This window comes from Danio aesculapii, chromosome 2 (assembly GCF_903798145.1).
Source record: "Danio aesculapii chromosome 2, fDanAes4.1, whole genome shotgun sequence".
In the NCBI taxonomy this organism is placed as follows: domain Eukaryota; kingdom Metazoa; phylum Chordata; class Actinopteri; order Cypriniformes; family Danionidae; genus Danio; species Danio aesculapii.
In genome coordinates this window covers 4,044,522-4,067,784 of record NC_079436.1, presented here as the reverse complement: position 1 = coordinate 4,067,784, position 23,263 = coordinate 4,044,522, and the positions used below count along the sequence as shown (strand labels likewise).

General features: G+C 39.0%; 2 protein-coding genes across 2 annotated transcripts in view; both read right to left on the bottom strand.

Annotated features, from left to right (window-relative positions):
• mpp7b (MAGUK p55 scaffold protein 7b) overlaps window positions 1–18,910 on the bottom strand; it is a 106,059-nt gene extending 87,149 nt beyond the window's left edge. Inside the window, exons 1-4 of the mRNA XM_056464638.1 lie at window positions 18,778–18,910; window positions 14,145–14,220; window positions 8,980–9,322; window positions 8,110–8,901 (exon numbers count right to left, since the gene is read on the bottom strand). Of these exons, the coding sequence (XP_056320613.1) occupies window positions 8,110–8,901; window positions 8,980–9,322; window positions 14,145–14,220; window positions 18,778–18,910 (1,344 nt within the window). The remainder of the gene's footprint in view (window positions 1–8,109; window positions 8,902–8,979; window positions 9,323–14,144; window positions 14,221–18,777) is intronic.
• Window positions 18,911–20,324: 1,414 nt separating this feature from the next.
• Window positions 20,325–23,263, bottom strand: part of npc1 (Niemann-Pick disease, type C1) — a 60,777-nt gene continuing 57,838 nt past the window's right edge. The window contains exon 25 of the mRNA XM_056471147.1: window positions 20,325–21,549. Within this exon, the coding sequence (XP_056327122.1) occupies window positions 21,470–21,549 (80 nt within the window). The 3' untranslated portion in view covers window positions 20,325–21,469. The remainder of the gene's footprint in view (window positions 21,550–23,263) is intronic.

Below are 23,263 nucleotides of genomic sequence, written 5' to 3'. Positions count from 1 at the left end.
AAACTGCATTAAACAAATCAGATGAACATTTTCATATTAGCCAATAATGTTACTGTAATTAATTTAAAAACTGAATGAATATAGTTTTACACACATTTACTCAAGTAAATAAACAGAATTAATGATGGGCTAAAATATGCGGAATTCTGTGGAAAATCTGCTGAATTCGGCATGCGCAGATTCCGTGTGGGCATAGTCTTATGTAAAGAAGACATACAAAATTTGCAGGGCAGGGAGGACTGCAATTAAGAAGCCTTAAAGAGACTTTGGTCAAGTATGCTGGAGTAATGTGGATGCCAGGCATAACCAGAAAACATATACTTTTTGAAATTAAAATTCACTAGTGTAAGTGGCCCTTTAGTTGTGTTCCCGACCCCTGATGTTTTAAAGAGCCCCTATTATGGATTTTTTAAAATACCTTCTATGCGGTGTGCAACACAGCTCTAAGTGAATAAACATCCAGCTGATGTTTAAATCTGAAAGTGCACCTTGTTTAAAGTTATAGATTTTTTAAATAAAAGATTCGACTCACAGTCGTTTAAATGATTTGTCGTTCGTCCGGATCTTTTGCCTGTTTGTTTTAACATCAACATGAAACAAAACCAAATATGAAGTGCTGGATCTGGTAAAACGTGAACGTGCCTTTCCTTTCAAACACTAGCAGAGCATGGGTGTGTGTGGGACTAAAGGTGAGTAAAAATGAATGAGTGAATGTTTTGGTGTTTAATGCAGTAATCTAACCTGCAACGGGGGATTCGTCAGCCGTTTGTTAAAGCAAGGATCAGAAAAGACTATTGATGTATGAGACTTTGTCAGAGCTTGACAGGAACTTTATCAGTAGACAGTTCATAGATCAGTTTCTTCCTCCAATTCACAAGAGCAAGTAAATGTGATTAAAATGGTTGCCTGCTTGTTTTCTCTAGATTACAAAATATGTATTTAATTGTGTTTTGTTGATTATAACTGGGTCACCGGACCAATCAGCGCAGATTAGCTTCACGCTAAGGAGGGGTTTGGGAACAAATTAATCTCTCAATGAATCATATGGGAGTTGTTGGGATAGTTAGGTAAAAATAAATGCATTTTATAAGACAATAAAAGTGTTTTTTGACCTTGCATAGGGGCTTCTTAACATCGATATTCACCGATTTCTCTTAACATAAGTTTGTTCGGAAACTGTTTTGTTGCGTTAAATATTTAAGTTGACTTAACTAGGTGCTCAACTTGTAAAATTGAGTTACCAATACTCAAAAAGGAAAAAGAAAAACAAGCTATTTTACTTTCAGTTTAAATCATATGGGAGTCATTGAGATACTTACAGTAGGTAATAATAATTGTATATTATAAGACAATGAAAGTGTTTTTGACCTTGCATGCACATCAGACTGCTGTTCGAGACCCTCAAAACCAAAATATGAGCTATTTTAATGCATAATAGGGGCTCTTTAACATCGATATTCACTGATTTCTCTTAACACAAGTTTGTTCAGAAACTGTTTAGTTGCATTAAATATTTAAGTTGACTTTATCAAATGCTCAACTTGTAAAATTGAGCTACCAAAACTCAAAACAAACAAACAAAAAGAAAAACAACAACAAAAAGCTATTTTACTTCCAGTTTAAAACATATGGGAGTCGTTGGGATAATTAGGTAAAAATTAACGCATGTTATAAAACCATTAAAGTGCTTTTTGACCTTGCATGCACATCAGCCTGTCGCTGAAGACCCCCAAAACCAAAATATGACCCTTTATAATGCATAATAGGGGCTCTTTAACATCGATATTCACCGATTTCTCTTAACATAAGTTTGTTCAGAAACTGTTTTGTTGCGTTAAATATTTAAGTTGACATAACTAGGTGCTCAACTTGTAAAATTGAGTTACCATTACTCAAAAAGAAAAAAACAACAACAACAAGCTATTTTACTTTCAGTTTAAACCATATGGGAGTCCTTGAGATACTAACAGTAGGTTAAAATAAATGCATATTATAAGACAATGAAAGTGTTTGACCTTGCATGCATATCAGCCTGTCGCTGAAGACCCCCAAAACCAAAATATGACCCTTTATAATGCATAATAGGGGGTCTTTAACATCGATATTCACTGATTTCTCTTAACACAAGTTTGTTCAGAAACAGTTTTGTTGCGTTAAGTATTTAAGTTGACTTTATCAAGTGCTCAACTTGAAAAATTGAGCTACCAATACTCAAAAAGAAAAAAAAAAACAAGAAGCTATTTTACTTTCAGTTTAAATCATATGGGAGTCCTTGAGATACTAACAGTAGGTAAAAATAAATGCATATTATAAGACAATGAAAGTGTTTTTGACCTTGCATGCATATCAGACTGCTGTTCGAGACCCTCAAAACCAAATTAAGTAAAAATAAGTTTGTAAAATTAAGCTACCAATACTCAAAAAGAAGATAAAAACAACAACAACAAGCTATTTTACTTTCAATTTAAGGCCACCAGTTTCCACAAGTTTCCTAAGCAAACTCAACTAACATTTTACAGTTGATAGATGTAATGGAAAACTGCGTCATGTTGGGCAATTATGCATCAAAAATGCAGATGTTTTGGTCTTGAATATGGATAAGACTCGCCAAATTATTTCATTAAAAAATAACACAATAAACCAGCGAGTGTCTGCGAGGCTGCGTGTGCAGTGCATACGTTTATGTGACTCTAGGGGTGTTCGCTAGTAATCCCTTCCAGTACACTTCAAACCGACAACACTAAACAGACTAAAAGGTCCTGCAACTGAATCCCGTCCCAACGTCTCTGGATTGTCTGATCACTTTTGGTCTGGAGACAAAAACCACGAGGCGCCCCTGAGGAGAACTTACGCGGTGAGCCAGGCCCTGTGTGCTGTCCAGCAGCGGAGCGGGGCGCTGGGCCCTGTACTTCTGCAGCCTGTCATAGACCTGCCAGAAGAAAAGAAGTGACGTTAAACCCCCATCCAAAGCGCTGAGGGTGAACGTAGACCCTCACCTCTCAAATTCATCTAGTAGCAAAATGTTATTCTGAATTATGTGAGTAATATATCAGTGTGTAATACAGGGGGGGTTTGACTCCACTGATTAGGCTTGATCAATTGATTGAAGGACGTCAAAACAACATGTAGGTCAACCCTTTAAATAGCTAGAAATAGTTTGCGCTAGCTTTAATAATAAATATCGTGTTTGGAGTGGAGTTCCATCTATTGACGTAAACCTGAGGGCTTCAATAGCAACTGTATATAAATATATAGGGATGTCCCAATCAGGTTTATCATTTGAGTCATTTGATTTCGAGTATCTACCGATACCAAAACCAGATCCGATACTTCTATAATACAGAAAAAAGAATAAAGTGAAGAAACAGATCCAGGATGTTCCTTATGTTTATTTAAATCACCTTATTTTAACATTCAACAACTCTGTTAACAAACAGAGCACTTCTGTGAGGTAGCTTGAACAATCAAGTAACAAATAACATCAATTACTAAAACAAATAGCTCCTCAATTTAAAATACCCGGCAGGCAATCCCAAGTTTACATACAGTTTGCTTTAGCAATGTTGTCATCATCAACTTTATAATGCCTCCAGGCCGTAGACATGCTCGTGCTTTCTGCTTCAAGCTACTTTGCCGGCAACTTTGATATTGTGTGAAGTCAAGAAAGAGGTCTAACTCTGTGCCACCACATAACTATTGATGTGTTATAAAATAAAGAGCATATACTGTATATACATATATATTAGAGTCCTGATCAGGAGGTAACATCGTATGCATGTTGTATGCACAGCTGTATTCCTTCTAGACTTACAGATGCCATAAGACATTTTTCTTGTAGGTGTTTGATACAGCCTAAAAGTATAGTGAATTTAGACACATAGTTTGTATTTTAATAGACACCTAGGGCTCTATTTTAACGATCTAGGTCTAAAGCACATGGCATAAAAGCATTAAGGACATGTCTGAATCTACTTTTGCTATTTTAAGGATGGAAAAATACAGTCTGTGCCCTGGCGCATGGTCTAACAGGGTTGTGCTTATTCACTTAATGAGTTCTGGGTGTGTTTTGAGCATAACGTACTTTTAACCAATCAGAGTCTCATCTCACATTCCCTTCAAGAGTCAGTTACGTCACACCATGGCCCACTTGCTATTTACATAGCAGACTTTGTGAGTGGATAAACTGAACGCTTTACTAGCGAGAAAACAGTTAAACAGAGCATCTGCAGCGCGAGAACAAAGAACGAGCCACCTCCATTCAGCATCTTTACTTTATTTTTACTCTTTACTCCTTTACTTTTGTGGAATAAGGAAACGGTGTTGTACCGTTGACATCCATTAGCCTACATATTTAATTTAGTTTGTTAAGCTCAAAGATTCGTTTCAAAACTATTTCGTAATTCAGTTCTAATTTCCAGCAAACGAATAAATGAACAATAATAATGAAGCGTGGTCAAAACACTGAATTATATATCCAAACACGCATCCGGTTCTTATGCCCCACATGATGCATATGCCTTAGAATCCCGACAGGTGGACAAATCTAAACTAGTTTTTATTAAAACAAATGTAAATAAGCATATAATAAATAATACTGCTAATAACCATAACATTATACTAATGCAAAAAGTCTTAAAAAACAACCAACCAAAAATAAAAAAAACCCGAGATGAGGCATGGAGGCAGTGGTTTTTATATTTATATAGAAAATAATATTTGTGACATTTTATTTTTTTCATCTGTAAAGATATATGTGTATTGCTGTACATCCTGCGTGTATTAAGCAATTTGTAAGTGTTTGGACCCACATAGGTGCATAACGAACACGCTCTTTGCTAGACTTTAGATCAGCTTTTAGCTGCTCAATGGCGCGATCATTTGCAGTTTCTCAAAACAGCAACTCGCCAACAATGCGCCTTAACACACCTCCTTTATAGACCAGCACACTCATGAGTCCACAAAGTGGCACGAATGGATTTGCTATTTAAACAACGTGACGTAAAACATGAAAATTACAGTTGTGTTGGTCTGAAAAAAGCAACATATCGCACCAAACACATCTTGCGCCTTATTGCGCTGGGTGTATGATGGGCTCTACTCTCACATGAAAGTTAAACAGTAAAATAATACATCAAATAAAACTCAAATCCATCAAAATAATAACTCTCGTGGTCATTTGTTTATTGGGGTATATGAAATCAAACTTGTCATTGTTAGTTTTATATGAAAAATAGTTCGTCTTTGAGTATTACACATCCTCTACAATAGCCAACCAGAGAGTACTCGGTCAGAATAAACACAATATCCATCAAAACACTGATAAGTTTGGTTAATAATTAGATGTAATTTAATTAAATATGGGTGGCACGTGGCTCTGTGCTTAGAAGGTCACTAGTTTGAGTCCCAGCTGGGCCAGTTGGGGTTTCTCTGTAGAGTTTGCATGTTCTCCCAGTGTTGGTGTGGGTTTCCCCCACAAGTCCAAACATATGCGCTATAGATGAATTAGGTCAACTAAATTGTCAGTAGTGTATGTGTGAATGAGTGTGTATGGGTGTTTCCCAACACTGGGTTGCGACTGGAAGGGCATCCGCTGCTTTAAACATATGTTGGAATATGTTGCGACCTGTGGCGACCTCTGAAATAGAGACTAAGCCAAAGGACAATGAATGAATGAAGGAATCAGATGTATGAATTTGCTTCACTGGAGCACATATTACACACATTAACATTACCGTCACACATAATATATATAATTTGCATAATTCACACCCTGCTGAATTGTAAACGTTGAACAAATCAGGAGGTTTGTATGTTTATCTGTCTGTCTGTCCACCGGCTGGGCTTTACATACGGTCTAGGCAATGGGAAAGCTATTAGAATATCAGCCAAGGAAGATGTAATCATATTTACGGCCCTCACACAGCTAACGCTACTCATAAAGACGAGCGTGTTTCAAAACAGATGTATAAACTAAAACTATTCGACGGTTTTTTAAAAATGACATCACGCACCAAAACCAGACACCGAGTTCTCTGTGCATCCTGCCGTCTCTTAAATCTGTGGTGAGAATTGGCATATCAGACATTTCAGTTTCAGACATTGTGCATCTTATATACAGGAAAGATTAAAGCACTGGCGTTTATGTGAACTCAGTCATATGCAAAAACATTACAGAGATGTGTTCTGACTCGGACCGCATGCTACATTTATTTCTGATTCGTATGGTGTGTTTCTTGTGAAGTTTTTTCGTTCTTGTTTGTAATGGCAGTATAATTGCTTGTTTTCCAACAGGGGAAAAATAAAAAGTAGCTCAGATTTCCTTTACAGTCGTATATGGCAGAGCCTTGGAAAAAGCAACAAACATACTCTCTTTGCGAGTGCTTAGTGTAATCCTTTAGTTGCATGTTTGGGTTCGCTGCTGATATGGATTCTGACATTAGCTGGAACTTGTTTTGTGGTGAGAATTGGCATATCAGACATTTCGGTTTCAGCACATGCAAAAACAATCCTGCACTATCAGAAATAAAGGTACCCGAGCTGTCACTAGGGTGGCACCTTTTGAAAAGGTACAAAGATGTACCTAAATGGTTCATATTAATACCTTACGAGTACATATTAGTAGCTAAAAAGTACAAAATAGTTACTTTTAAAAAATTTGTAGGTACTAATATATACTTTTGAGGTACCAATATGGACCCTCCAGGTAAAAAGTGTACCTTTTGAAAAGGTACCACCCCAGTGACAGCTTGTGTATCTTTATTTCTGAGAGTGAATAGGTGAATTACCAGTGTAAACATTCAGGATGAGCATTTGTAAACATTCAGGATGCGCTCGCATCGAGGTCGCAGAAAAAAACGGGAGCGCTAGCATTTACAGAGAGGGAATGACATCCGATGCGGTTCAGAGTTTGTTGTTGTCTTAGAGAGAAGTTTTTACATATTTTATTTACATCATGCTTTCAGCGTATTATAACAGCTCATCACCCAGTGATAAGCACAGTTATTCTACAAAATTACTGTTAAAGTGAGCGGCGTTCATCTGACCGGTCCGTTTGTGATAGCACCCTCCCAATGGATATTGGATAAAACAAAATGGCCAGGCATCCAGCCCCAAATATACAATCTCATTGAAGCTCCAAGTGATTTTACAAGATGAAGTTAAAGGTCTGCAAGTCTTTGGATGCCTACAATGTTGTTCTGTGTGGTCATGTGCAGGAAATAATGCTCCATGATGACCAGATTCAAAACTATGTAGTGCTAAAAACCGAGGTTCTGCCTAGCCAAAGACAAGGAAAGCAGACGGAGCTATACAAGGCCTGGGTAATCATCAACAAGCAAAACAACTGCATTCTGACAGCGCACTGCACCTGTACAGCAGGGTATGTCAACTTACACCTTTACATTTCATTCTCAGCATTCAGAGTCCGCAGTTTAATTCACCATATTTAACTGTTTTTGCTGAAATCATTGCTTTAATCAAAAACAGGTGTATGATTCAGTATAGCATCAACTTACCTGATATGAAATGAGAACTGCAGAGTCCAGCATTTTTAATTAGGTCCTCACTCCATTCAGCTCCTCTGATGGCTGTTAGCCAAAGACGTCTGCAGTTGGCATTAAAGCAGTGTGGTGTACGCTAAAATTTAGGTTTTCTATTTTCGAACTTTCGATTTTGGCATCCTACCACACAACACCACAAGTTTCCTATTGCAACCGGTACAGGTATGTGCAGCTGAACGTAGGTTGGTAATTCCCCTATATCGACTCTTGGTAGATACTTGTTGATGTAGTAAACGCTTCTCTTTTTAATGACCTCTCAACAGGTGTGTGTGTGGGTAAAGTTTCAAGCAGTTTCACTATGGTTTGACATGCCAATATTCATCTATAGCCATTTTAGATTTTTAAAAAAATAATCTTTATACATGAATTTTTCTATGAACTAATATTCATTTTAAAAATATACATTCATTCATTTTCTTTTTGGCTTAGCTCCTTTATTAATCAGGGGTCACCACAGCGGAATGAACCGCCAACTTATCCAGCATATGTTTTACACAGTTTTTTTTGCTGGTTTTAGCGCTGGTCTTGCTGGTTTTAGCGCTGGGCTTACTGGTTTAAGCGTGGGTCTTGCTGGTTTTAGCGCTGGGCTTGCTGGTTTTAGTGCTGATCTTGCTGGTTTTAGCGCTGGGCTTACTGGTTTTAGCGTGGGTCTTGCTGGTTTTAGCGCTGGGCTTGCTGGTTTTAGTGCTGATCTTGCTGGTTTTAGTGCTGATCTTGCTGGTTTAGCGCTGGGCTTGCTGGTTTTAGCGCTGGGCTTGCTGGTTTTAGCGCTGGGCTTGCTGGTTTTAGCGCTGGGCTTGCTGGTTTTAGCGCTGGTCTTGTTGGTTTTAGCGCTGGTCTTGCTGGTTTTAGTACTGATCTTGCTGGTTTTAGCGCTGGGCTTACTGGTTTTAGCGTGGGTCTTGCTGGTTTTAGCGCTGGGCTTGCTGGTTTTAGCGCTGATCTTGCTGGTTTTAGTGCTGATCTTGCTGGTTTTAGCGCTGGTCTTGCTCGTTTTAGCGCTGGTCTTGCTCGTTTTAGCGCTGGTCTTGCTGGTTTTAGCGCTGGTCTTGCTGGTTTTAGCGCTGGGCTTGTTGGTTTTAGCGCTGGGCTTGCTGGTTTTAGCGCTGGGCTTGCTGGTTTTAGCGCTGGGCTTGCTGGTTTTAGCGCTGGGCTTGCTGGTTTTAGCGCTGGGCTTGCTGGTTTTAGCGCTGGTCTTGCTGGTTTCAGCGCTGGTCTTGCTGGTTTCAGCGCTGGTCTTGACGGTTTCAGCGCTGGTCTTGACGTTTTCAGCGCTGGTCTTGCTGGTTTTAGCGCTGGTCTTGCTGGTTTTAGCGCTGATCTTGCTGGTTTTAGCGCTGGGCTTGCTGGTTTTAGCGCTGGTCTTGCTTGTTTCAGCGCTGGTCTTGCTGGTTTCAGCGCTGGTCTTGCTGGTTTCAGCGCTGGTCTTGCTGGTTTCAGCGCTGATCTTGCTGGTTTTAGCGCTGATCTTGCTGGTTTTAGCGCTGGGCTCGCTGGTTTTAGCGCTGGGCTTGCTGGTTTTAGCGCTGGGCTTGCTGGTTTTAGCGCTGGGCTTGCTGGTTTTAGCGCTGGGCTTGCTGGTTTTAACGCTGGTCTTGCTGGTTTCAGCGCTGGTCTTGACGGTTTCAGCGCTGGTCTTGACGGTTTCAGCGCTGGTCTTGACGGTTTTCAGCGCTGGTCTTGCTGGTTTTAGCGCTGGTCTTGCTGGTTTTAGCGCTGGGCTTGCTGGTTTTAGCGCTGGGCTTGCTGGTTTCAGCGCTGGTCTTGCTGGTTTCAGCGCTGGTCTTGCTGGTTTCAGCGCTGGTCTTGCTGGTTTCAGCGCTGGTCTTGCTGGTTTCAGCGCTGGTCTTGCTGGTTTCAGCGCTGATCTTGCTGGTTTTAGCGCTGATCTTGCTGGTTTTAGCGCTGGGCTCGCTGGTTTTAGCGCTGGTCTTGCTGGTTTTAGCGCTGGTCTTGCTGGTTTTAGTGCTGGTCTTGCTGGTTTCAGCGCTGATCTTGCTGGTTTTAGCGCTGATCTTGCTGGTTTTAGCGCTGGGCTCGCTGGTTTTAGCGCTGGTCTTGCTGGTTTTAGCGCTGGTCTTGCTGGTTTTAGTGCTGGTCTTGCTGGTTTCAGCGCTGGTCTTGCTGGTTTCAGCGCTGATCTTGCTGGTTTTAGCGCTGATCTTGCTGGTTTTAGCGCTGGGCTCGCTGGTTTTAGTGCTGGTCTTGCTGGTTTCAGCGCTGGTCTTGCTGGTTTTAGCACTGGTCTTGCTGGTTTTAGTGGTTTTAGTTATTTTTCTTTTTAGCTTAGTCCCATTATTAATCAGCCGTCACCACAGCAGAATGAACCGCCAACTTATCCAGTTTTACGCAGCGGATGCCCTTCCAGCTGCAACCCATTACTGGGAAAATGCACTGGTTTTAAAGGTTATAATTTGAGGTTTTGTAATGGTTGATAGATGTTTGATGGATAGATGATCTGCAGGGGCGGACTGGCCAAAGGGAGCACCAGGACGACAACAACTGGCCTACCACTGTGAATCTGGCCTGACACCTCCCCATTCACCTACACTTATCGGTTGCTCCATTCCGACATATACACACCCCCCTCCCCCTCAGATTTCAATACCTGTCCCAGGCAAAAATATTGTCCCAGTCCATTCCTAATTCCACTTCTAATTTTTAATGGCTTCTATTTTTTAGCCGTGAATTTGAAATGGAAATTATTGAATGGTTTGTCCCCTTGAGATAAACCATCTCATTTTCCAGGGGGTCCCCAATTTATCTAAAATTTGAATTCATTTTAATTTCAGTAAATCTGTAAATTTACAACCCTTTAGAGTCTATGATCAAATGAAATGAAGGCCATGGTTCAACACTAAGGATTTTTTCTACTGGCCCAATCAGGCCAGTGGTTATGACTTTTACTTGCCCTGTCAAAATTTTAACTTACCCCACCAAAAAAAGTAGTTAACCATTTCTGTGCCACATATTAAAAATGTGTCAAAAGCCAAACATAACTTCAGCATAACTTTTCTCTAAATACAACTGACAATTAAAAAAAATACAACCATGATGTAAATGAATTTGGAAATGTATATATATATTATACAGTAGGCTTAAATTATAGAGAGAAAAAAAAGATGAACTGAGACTGCAGTCTGATCTTGAAGCAGATCAATGTTGATCTTTCTTTGGAGCTGTCTGTGCAGAAATGAACAAAACAACAGGCCTAATACAAAATATTACACGATATTACACAATATTAAACATTTATAAAAAATTATCAGATGGTAATTTGTCAATTTTCCTAACGGATAAACAGCTCTCGCTAATATTTCAGCATGATTTCACTTTCGTATTAGACATCAAACGCACATTTGCCAGTAGGAATGACATCCCACCCTACTGATAATTCTCTTCATATAGCCGTATATGTGTGGCTATAACACAACCATAATACACTGTGACATAGCCTTGCTTTCTCATTACAATCGATGTCGGACTGATTGTTTTGGTGCGGATCTGAGCACGATTGTGGGATTCACATATGCTAAATGAACCACGCTAACTCTGCAAACAAGACAGGTTCCAATACAAATGTCTAGGAGTGAAAGCACCCTGTTTGCATGCAATCGACAGTCGCAGTCAAATTAAACTTTAGTGACAGGCAGCACATGCTCAATCGGGCCACTAACAATCCTGTGTACTGTCCCGAGCGACTCGCATGCTGGCCCCGGGCCATCGGGCAGTCCTTATTGTTGAGCCCTGAAGGGTGAATGAAAAAGCTAATATGTATGCGAAGAATTCTGATGCCGTCTGAAATGATCTTCTAAAACAAGCATCTTTCTATTCATTAATTCACTTTAAAGGCAAATGACAAACACCTGTTAATTAAAACCCAAACGACCAAATCTACACACATAAGCCTGAGACAAACGCTCAAAAACCTCTTCATATGAGCAGGAATATCTTCTTTATAGGGTCAAGCTAGTGAAACCACTTGGTCTGAATAATTCTGTTCGCTTCAAGTCATGTAGGACTGGCAAACAGCAGTGACTAAAGTGGGCTAACACCACTCATATACCGGTTGCTGCTAAAATAAAGTCTGACCTTAATAAGCAGATGCAGAGTGTTGCCCATGAGCATGTCCTGTAGAAATGAACTGTCCTCTGAGGTGTCCATGTGAGACTCCAGGCCATGCAGCAAAGAGGCCAGCAACCGACACACACCTAAAGATCCCAAGCAGAGCAGCATGATAAACACTTTTCTCTGAACTATCCATCTCTATAATAGATCAGTGCTTTTATTAAAGTGGGGGAAACAAACGTAAATATAGGGCATTTACGATTCGCCGCATTCAAATATCGCCCTCTGCTGGCCTTAAGTAGGGAAGACCGGGGAAAGTTGTTACCTTTCTCTCTGTATTTTTGAGAAGCCAGTGTGTTCAGAATGTGATTCAAGCTAGTAAGAGTCTGTTTTTAAATTGCATCAATCTTATCTTTACAGCACAAACAGAAAATGCACAGTTTAGTTTGAAACAGGAGTGAAATGTTACATTTCGAAGTTACAAACATAATCTGGGTTAGTTGTAACACACCCTGGGGTGAGATGTAGCATCATGATTTCCTCTGAGGTTAGATGTAACATCAACATTTTTAGTCCAAATATTAAAAAAAAAAAACGCATTTTCTAGACAATATTTCAAAATTAAGTGAGTTTTTCCTTGAAACAACCCAGCAGGCACAGGACGCCAACATGACGTCAAATTGACGTTGTACCCCAATGTTGCATTTTGGGTGGAAATGAAATCGGGTTGACGTCAAAACCCAACGTCAATGTTGACGACAGATGTTGCATTTGGTTACTTTCCAACACAACCTAAAACCAAGGTTGGACGTTACGATTATGACGTCTATCAGACGTTGGATTTTGGTTGCCACTGTTGCCATACCTGATGAATAAATGTCAGTATTTGACGTCAATATGACGTTGTTATAAGATGTTGGCTCAACGTTGGATTTTGGTCAGTTTTCAGTGCAACCTAAAAACAACAAAATATTAACGTCATTTGGTGTTACAGCTTGATGTTGTGTGGACATTACCAATATGACATCTATCAGACGTTGGATTTTGGTTGCCACTATTGCCATACCTGATGAATAATTCGCAGTATTTGCGTCAATGTGACGTTGGTTTAAGATGTTGGCTCAACGTTGGATTTTGGTTACTTTCCAACACAACCTAAAAACAACAAAATATCAACGTCTAATGATGTTACAGCTTGATGTTGTGTGGACGTTACCAATATGACGTCTATCAGACGTTGGATTTTGGTTGCCACTATTGCCATACCTGATGAATAAATGTCAGTATTTGACGTCAATATGACGTTGGTATAAAACGTTGGCTCAACGTTGGATTTTGGTCAGTTTTCAACGCAAGCTAAAAACAACTAAATATTAACGTCATTTGGTGTTATAGCTTGACGTTGTGTGGATGTTACCAATATGACGTCTATCAGACGTTGGATTTTGGTTGCCACTATTGCCATACCTGATGAATAAATCTCAGTATTTGACGTCAATATGACGTTGGTATAAGATGTTGGCTCAACGTTGGATTTTGGTTACTTTCCAACAGAACCTAATATTAACCAAATATTAACGTCTAATGATGTTACCACTATGACATCTATCAGATGTTGGAATTTGGTTGCCACTATTGCCATACCTGATGAATAAATGTCAGTATTTGACTTCAATATGACGTTGGTTTAAGATGTCGGCTCAACGTAGGATTTTGGTCACTTTCCAACACAAGCTAATATCAACAAAATATCAACATCATGTCAGATCATTATTTGACATCAAAATAACTTTGTCTTTAGACGTTGACAACCTATTTCTAACCTAAAATTAACGTCTTATGATGTTGTGTGATTGCTGGGAAGCAAATTTATCTGTCAATGGGGTAAGCAAATAAAATGTCAAAAGGAAAAACCAGATTATTTAGCTCACCCCATTGTTTTGCATGTTTTCAGGAAAAACTCACTAAATTCTGACATCCAGCTTTCTTCAAAATATCAACAGAGTAAAGAAAGTTATATTCAATTCAATTCATGTGTATTTCTATAGCGCTTTAACAATGTAGATTGTGTCAATGCAGCTTAACATTGAAGTTATAAAGGTTTGGAATCACCTGAGGGTGAGTAAATAGTGTGTGTGTGTGTGTGTGTGTGTGTATGTATATATATTGTTACATGTATATATTTTGTTGTTTTTAGGTTGTGTTGGAAGGAAACCAAAATGCAACATCTGTCCGGCGTTGGACATTGACATCAACCTGATTTTCATTTCCGATTAAAATGCAATGTCCCACAACATTAGGGTACAGCGTCAATCTGATGTCATGTTGATGTCCCGTGCCTGCTGGGAAAATTAATTTTAGATGCGAGACAAAATATATAAAACAGCTGAATTAACAAACTGCTTCCTTCCAAAATGCATCTGGAAAAACGTCACAAGTATCCCACACACTCAAGCCTGCTGCCAAAGGTTTCACAAGCATTAAACTGAATTCATGACTCTTAAACATCCTGCTCACCTCCCGATCCTGATGATGAGTTTGGCATCATGATGCGTCTTAGGAACAATATATAGCAGGACAACAGATGAAGGTCCTGCTTAGAGAGAAAAAAACGTTAATAGTCATTGATTAGATTAGAAATCAGGCAAAATATATATCAGATAGTTTAATTTCAAATGGTTTCTCTTTATGTATGACAATACCTCCACCTAGTGGTGATTTTAATAGTAGTTTTAAACATTCTGTTGTGGGGAAAAAGCTATTGACATTCAAGGATCAAAACATACTGTTCAAAATACTGTTCACTGGAAATCAATGGCTGTTTCTTCAACCTTCTTCAGTATATCTCAAACAGGTTTGGATCAAATATGATTGATGATTTCTGGGTGAACTATCCCTTTAAGAACAAATGTGATATATATATATATATATGAAATTGCTGAGATGCAATTCAGCCGGTATTATTTAATGACGTCCCTGAGAACATTTGTTTGATGTATCCAAAAAAAAAGTAAGTCTATAAGTGACTAGAGAGTACAGAAACTAATAGACAGAAATATGGGTTAAATGAATGGATAAACATATGAGTGAATGAATTAAGTGATTCACTCTGTGAATTGATAAATGATGAGTGAACAAAGAGATATTTTAAACAAAGAGCTGAGCCAAATATCAAGAATGTGTATAAGTGAGTGTAGCAGTTTCTTGAAGCTGAAAAGACTGAAATAATGAAATGACCAGACCAGAGTCCCAAACTAAACCTGATTGAAAATCTGGAAAATCCTTGGCTAGGAAACCACTATAGTAAGTGAACTGTGGCAGAGACGATCAAGAACACAACAGAGCAAAAAAAGTGGTAATTTAATGAATTTGTTCATTTTCTTTTATGTTCTTTTATCTTATTTTATTTTTAAGAATAGTTCTTTTCTAACAAGGATGCACTTTTCCAAAATGACAGTTCAGAAATAAAGTATCCAATGTCACAAAAGATTTCTATCTCAAATAAATGGTGTTTTTTCAAGAACCTTGATTGTGGTTACTAAAAAAATATTCAGCAGCACAACTGTTTACAACCTTGATAATAATCCTACATGTTTATTGTGACACAAAAGAAGACGAACAGCTGCTAAAATTATATTTAGCAACTTATAAATAATAAAGTATATTTTTAAAATACATTCAAATGATACTTTATTTTTTATTTTCACTGAAATTAAGACAAGTTTTAAAGTGTTATACGCAAAAAAAAAAAAAAAAAAAAAAAAAAAAAAGAGTTGAGTGAAATATCAAGAATGTGTAGAAGTGAATAAACATGGCTATAATAAGCTAAATGAAAACAGCTGAAGCAGTTTCTTAAAGCTGAAAAAAACTTAAATAATGAAATGACCAGACCTGAATCCCGAACTAAACCTGATTGAAATTCTAGAAAATCCTTGGCTAAGAAACCACTACAGTGAGTGAGCTGTGGTAGAGACTGGAGAAGAGATGATCAAGAACACAACAGAGCAAAAAAAGTGGGTAATTTAAATGAATTTTTTCATTTTCTTTTGTTATTTTATCTTATTTTATTTTTAAGAATAGTTCTTTTCTAACAAGGATGCACTTTTCCAAAATGACAGTTCAGAAATAAAGTATCCAATGTCACAAAAGATTTCTATCTCAAATAAATGGTGTTTTTTCAAGAACCTTGATTGTGGTTACTATATAAATATTCAGCAGCACAACTGTTTACAACCTTGATAATAATCCTACATGTTTATTGTGACACTAAAGAAGATGAACCGCTGCTAAAATTATATTAAGCAATTTATAAATAATAAAGTATATTTTTAAAATACATTAAAATGATACTTTATTTTTTATTTTCACTGAAATTAAGACAAGTTTTAAAGTGTTATACGCAAAAAATAAAAAAAAATTGAGTGAAATATCAAGAATGTGTATGAGTGAATGTACATGGCTGGAATAAGCTACATGAAAACAGCTAAAGTAGTTTCTTAAAGCTGAAAAGACTGAAATAATGAAATGACCAGACCAGAGTCCCGAACTAAACCTGATTGAAATTCTAGAAAATCCTTGGCTAAGAAACCACTACAGTGAGTGAGCTGTGGTAGAGACTGGAGAAAAGATGATCAAGAACACAACAGAGCAAAAAAAGTGGGAATTTTAATGAATTAATCCATTGTCTTTTGTTATTTTATTTTTAAGAATAGTTCTTTTTTCTAACAAGGATGCACTTTTCCAAAATTAGTAAAGAAATAAAGTATCCAATGTCAAATAAATGGTGTTTACCATAAACATATTCAGCCAATAGTATCTGGATGCAGCCTTTATGATGCAAGCTGAGATTGCATCACTCAGCGATGCAATGTCAGACACGATGCACTCAATGGAGCGAGTGACGTCACTGTGAGGGGTGGGGTTAGGTGAGCCCATTAAAAAGCATTGGATGCAGCACAGACTGCACTGCACCAGTACTGCATCCAGACCCCTCTCTATTCAGCAGCACAACTGTTTTCAACATTGATAATAATACTACATTAAGCTACGGTCACACTGGGCTTTTCCTCCCATAGACTTCTATTCATACGCACGCGGATGTGTCAGACCGGAAACGCAAGGTCATGCAGTAAGTTACGCAGTTCGCTGCGGTGCAAAGTTCAAGCTTGGTGAACTCTGACCTGCTAAATCGCATCACTTGACTGCGTGAGACCAATCGAGGATCAAAACAGGACCTCTCTGGACAGAAATTTAAAACATGGAGCAATCGCTCGCTTTTTTAATGTCTAATCATCTTGTTTAATCCCGCCCCTTTTCGCAGCGCCGCACGACAGAATTTCGCACACACAAAGCCCAGTGTGACCGCAGCTTTAATGCGACACTAAAGACGACTAACAGCTGCTGAAAAATCTTTATTTATAAATAAAGTACATTTTTAAAATACACTTATCATTGAAATAAAGACCTCAGCGATTAAGTAAGAGACATTTTTCAAAGTGTTATAGGCTGAAGAATCTGACATGATCTCCATTCATTACTCAGAATACCATAAGAACATTAAAGGGACTGTCATTAAAGATGATTGTCACAAAACAGATATTATTTGTCTGCTTACCTGGTCTGTGGAATGACGTTCCAGTAATGATCTTGTTTGTTGTATGCAAAAAGACAAAACGAGAAAGTGTCTCACTCATCGCCATCAGGCAGAATGATCATCATCAATAATGACCTAAATGGAACCGACAAGCAGAAACACTCAATAAAGCTGCGTCATATTGACCTCTTTAGCTGCTATATGTTACAGAGTATATACAGGAATCATTCATTCATTTTCTTTTTGGCTTAGTCCCTTTATTAATCCGGGGTCACCACAGCGGAATGAACCGCCAACTTATCCAGCACATGTTTTACGCTTCGGATGCACTTAAAGCTGCAACCCATCTCTGGGAAACATCCAAATACACTCATTCACACTCATACACTAAGGACAATTTAGCCTACCCAGTTCACCTGTACCGCATGTCTTTGGACTGTGGGGGAAACCGCAGCACTCGGAGGGAACACACACGAACGCAGGGAGAACATGCAAACTCCACACAGAAACGCCAACTGACCCAGCTGAAGCTCGAAACAGCGACAACACTACCTACTGTGCCTTATACAGGAATCAGAGAGTGAAATTGAATACCTTTTAAGACCTTTTTAAAGACTCTTTCTATACATTTTAAGACCTTAAAACCACTTTAGGTTTCAACCGGAAACACTGGCGAGATTTTAACACAGTATATTTACTAAATATTAATGTAAGAAACTAATACGTTATTCATATACTGAATAAAAATCTTAAATCTAGCTCATTCAGCAGCTTGGTGCCTATAGAACTGCAGAAATATTGGTTACTGCAGTAAACAAAGCAGCATGTCAAATCTAGCAGGATTTCACTGATTTCATAAACTACACAGCATCCTAATACTCGCAGATTTCACTTAGACAAACTTTAGCATACAACCGTGCATTGCACAATTTAAAAACTATGTAAAACTTAATACCTTGGAAACAGCATTTAAGACTTTCAAGAGTTCACACTTAGATACTGCTGGATGCTATTAGCAGGTTTAGCATGCTGTCCCGGGAGAGAACCCGGACAGAGATTGCCTGGTCAATAGAGCATGTAAGGGGAGTAGGAGATCAGGTAGTTCTCGAGAGCTCCCCGTGGTAAAGGAGGAAAGGGGGGAAAGGGGTGGATGGGGGGGTTTCTTCGGGAAAAAGGGAATAATTTTTTTTCTAGGCTACTTATAGTGAGTATGGATTGATCTGATTGGCTAACTAATGATTGTAGATGAGAGATCAGCTGTGGTCAATCACATCACGCGCTCCTCTCGAAATTAGTTTGTGAAACTTCACTTAATACTTTTTAAGGGCCTTAAATTTCTCTACATTGATTTAGCAACTTTGAATCTGTTCTTCCATAGCTTTTGTTAATAATTAAAATTGAAAACATGTATATTTTGTATACAAATTTAAATGTATGTACCCTCTCCTCTTTTATTTTATTATTATATTTTTTATTTCTCTTCTTTTTCCTCATTTAACTGCATATACATTTAAACAACATTTAATAAAAATCATATTAAAATTCATTCATTTTCACCTGCTTCTCCAGGACCGATTACAGGGGCTGCAGTCTTAGGAGAGAACCCAGACTTCCCTCCCCCAGACACTTCCACCAACTCCTCAAGGGGGATCCCAAGGCGTTCCCAGGAGAGCCAAGAGACATAGTCCATTTAACGTTTCCTGGGTCTTCCCCGAGACCTCCATGCCTGGAACACCTTCCTAGGTAGGCATCCAGAAGGGATCCGAAACAGATGCCTGAGCCACCTCAGCTGACCTCTCTCCATGTGGGGGAGCAGCGGCTTTACTCTGAGCTCCTCCCGGGTGACAGACTTCCTCACCTTTTCCATAAGAGTGCGCCCTGCCACCCTGCGAAGGAAACTCATTTCGGCTGCTTGTATCCGAGATCTTGTCCTTTCAGTCAGGACCCAAAGCTTATGACCATGGGTGAGAGTAGGAACGTAGATTGACTGGTAAATTGAGAGCTTTGCCTTTCAGCTCAGTTCCTTTACCACAACGGACTGATACATTGACCGTATTACTGCTGCCGCTGCACCGATCCACCTGTCAATCTCACGTTCCATCCTTCCCTCACTCGTGAACTAAACCCCAAGATACTTGAACACCTCCACCTACGGTAAGGACTTTCCTTCAACCTGGAGATGGCAAACCACCTTCTTCCGGTGGAGCACTATGGCCTCGGACTTGGAGGTGCTGATTCTCGTTACACTTGGCAGCAAACCACCCCAGTGCATGCTGAAGGTCCATGTTCAATGAAGCCAAGAGAACAACACCGTCAGCGAATAACAGAGATGAAATCCTGTGGTGCCCAAACCGGACCCCGGCCTGCGCTCTGAAATTCTGTCAATAAAAAATTATGAACAATTTTGGTGACAAAGGGCAGCCCTGGTGGTCGAAGGTTAGGAGTATGACAACCTGATCGTCGGGCACAGAAACTGGCTCTTGGGACATTAAAATTGTTTGAGAAATTATGTATTAGTTTCTGTGCCCGACGATCAGGTTGTCATACTCCTAACCTTCGACCACCACCCACTCCACAATGTACCGGCCCCTTACGGGAGTTTTTTCCTAATATCACCACCTTTGGTCATGAGCTTTGGTTCATGACCGAAAGGACAAGATCTCGGATACAAGCGTCCAAAATGAGTTTCCTTCGCAGGGTGGCAGGGCCCACCCTTAAAGATAGGTTGAGGAGCTCCGTCACCCCGGTGGAGCTTGGAGTAGAGCTGCTGCTAATCCATATCGAGAGAAATCAGCTGAGGTGGCCGTTTCGGATGCCTCCAGGACGCCTACCTAGGGAGGTGTTTAAGGCATGTCCCACCAGGTGGAGGCCTCGGGGAAGACCCAGAACACGCTGAAGGAACTGTCTCACGGTTGGCCTAGGAATGCCTCGGGAACCCCTCGGAGGAGCTGGAGGATATGTCTGGGGAGAGGAAAGTCTGGGGTTCTCTCCTAAGACTGCTGCACCCGTGATCCAGTCCCGGAAAAGCGGATGAAAATGAATGAATGAATTATTATGTATGATACAAAACACACCATGTTTCACAAATGTGGACACAGGCACAGTTGATAAATAAAACAGTCTTTTTATTACAAATTAGTCTGTATTTATTCCAAAAAAATCTTCAAATCAAGAGCGTTTACGCACAAAGCAGAAACTTTAGCCTGCTATAATATCCATGAGGCACACGTAAGCTATCTTTTACCAAAGCTATGGAGACGTTTACATAAGTGTCCATGTTTTCAGTCCCTGACTAATGAAAAACGTTACTTTGAAAAATCACATCATACCCACAATCCCTATCAATCCCAAACTAATCATAAAAATAACCATTTATTTGTATGCAAACACATTTCTGCCTTGCACGTTCCTAAGTTTACTATAGTAGGTTACTTCCTCTGCCATATTGATGGTTTACAAAACCATCTTAGCAGCCATTTTAAAGCTACACTGTGTTAGTAATTGAAATAAACAGGCAAATTCTGAGGATATGAGAGTTAAACCAAACTGCAACCTATATTTGCTTGTGTTTTGGTTAGCCCTGGCGCCTCAAGTCACTAAACTAACGCTAGCGCTCCCTTTATTAGCATGTCAATGCCGATTAACGCAGCACAGCACAACTTTGTAAGTAAACATTTTAAAAACGTCCCACTCCAACCCATTTCATTAATTAGCTAAGACTAACGTGGTTTTCCTGCTTGAAAACAACACCGTTCAGGTCGTGCTAGCAATAAAGCGCTAGCTGTTTGTGTAACATATGGTTCCTGTCAAAGCATCACGATACATCAAGAGATTGTCGACACGGTTCTTTCATTATCTGTGAATTTGACTCGTTAATTGAAACATGCTAATAATAAGTAAATGATTGCACACAAATAAATAAAAAAAGGATTAGTCAAACATTTTTTTTACACGTAAACATTCATACAAACACAAAACAAATGTTGCCCTCATGCTCTCGTTGGTTTACCAGAACCGCAGGTTTGTGTTTAATGGAAATAAGAGTTTTCTTCTCCACGAACTCTATATACTGTATCATGTCAGGATCTACCAAGTCTGTTAGGTGTATTTGGTGGACGCGGACAGGAGAAGTAGGGGAAGAAAGGTCTTCTGTTCATCCAAAGCGCAGTCCTGAGTTTAGTCTGTCAAGCTGAATGAGTTACAAATGTGTGTAACATGAATATGAAAAGCTGGCGTCGTCTGCTGTGGATCAGTAGATGAGCCGCTCTCTCTCTGTGCCCACAAACCTGTTGTGCGCAGCTAGAACCTTTGCTTTATTTACAGACGGGCCTGTGAGAGGAAACACATGGAGATGATTTTAGAACGTATTGTTCATTCATAATATGGTTTCAGAAGTCTAAAACATTTTATTATTCCCAAATTCATTTTAATCTCCACCAATTCCACTTTTTCCCTTTTTCTGCTTTAAAAAAAAAAAAAGCATGTACACTCATGGCCAACTTTATTAGGTACACCTTTTGCCTTCAGAACTGCCTTAATCCTTTGTGGCATAGATTCAACAAGGGACTGGAAATATTCCTCAGAGATTTTGCTCCATATTGACATGATAGCATCACATAGTTGCTGCAGATTTGTCGGCTGCACATGCATGATGTGAATCTCCCGTTCCACCACATCCCAAAGGTGCTCTATTGGATTGAGTTATGGTGACTGTGGAGGCCATTTGAGTATAGTGAACTCATTGTCATGTTCAAAAACCAGTCTGAGATGATTCACGCTTTATGACATGGTGCGTTATCCTGCTGGAAGTAGCCATCAGAAGATGGGTACACTGTGGTCATAAAGGGATGGACATGGTCAGCAACAATACTCAGGTAGGCTGTGGCGTTGACATGATGCTCAATTGGTACTAATAGATCCAAAGTGTGCCAAGAAATTATCCCCCACACCATTACACCACCACAACCAGCAGGCTGAACCATTGATTCAAAGCAAGATCACTGGATATTTTCTTGGACCACTCTCTGTAAACCCTAGAGATGGTTGTGTGTGAAAATCCCAGTAGATCAGCAGTTTCTGAAATACTCAGACCAGCCCGTCTGGCACCAACACCCATGCCACGTTCAAAGTCACTTAAATCACCTTTCTTCACCATTCTGATGCTCGCTTTGAGCTGCAGCAGATCGTCTTGACCATGTCTACATGCCTAAATGCGTTGAGTTGCTGCCATGTGATTGGCTGATTAGAAATTTGCGTTAACAAGCAGTTGGACAGGTGTACCTAAAGTGGCTGGAGAATGTATGAGATACAATATCAAGGGATAGTTCACCCAAAAAAGAAAATTCTGTCATCATTTACTCACCTTTATGAGTTTTGAACACAAAAGAAGATAATATGAATATGTTGGAAACTGGTAACCATTGATTTCTTTAGTATTTGTTTTTCCTACTATGGAAATCATTGATTTTCAGCTGTCTTCAAAATATCTTGTGTTCAACAGAAGAAAGAAACTCAGGTTTCCGTTTCGAATCCACTTGAGGGAGAGTATTTATTTTCATTTTTGGGTGAACTATCCCTTTATTGACATTTAATGTTTCAGAAATGTAACAAAAATGTTTCTATAGTACTTTGTAGTATTTGTTAACCCCAATATTTACTAATCCTTTATTAAAAATCTGAAGTAATATCTTTAAACTTCAGTTATTGGAGTGTGAGCTAATGTGAACATGAATATTTATTTACTACCTAATATTAACACGCATTAATAAACACCCATTATTGGTTCATGCTAACAAATGTGACCTTTTTATAATCTTTGTTATTTGTAATAAATCCATTTCTTATATATATTTTACTTTATATATTTCTAGATTTCATTTTCATGGGTTTAACTGGTTATATTTGATAATCAAAAAGTATCTAACCAGCTAAATTAATACATTTATACAAATGAAATGCACACAAAGAATATTAATTATGAATTTTCCATTAGATGATCCTACAACATTCCCTCATTTTTTATTTATTTTTTTAGAAATGAACT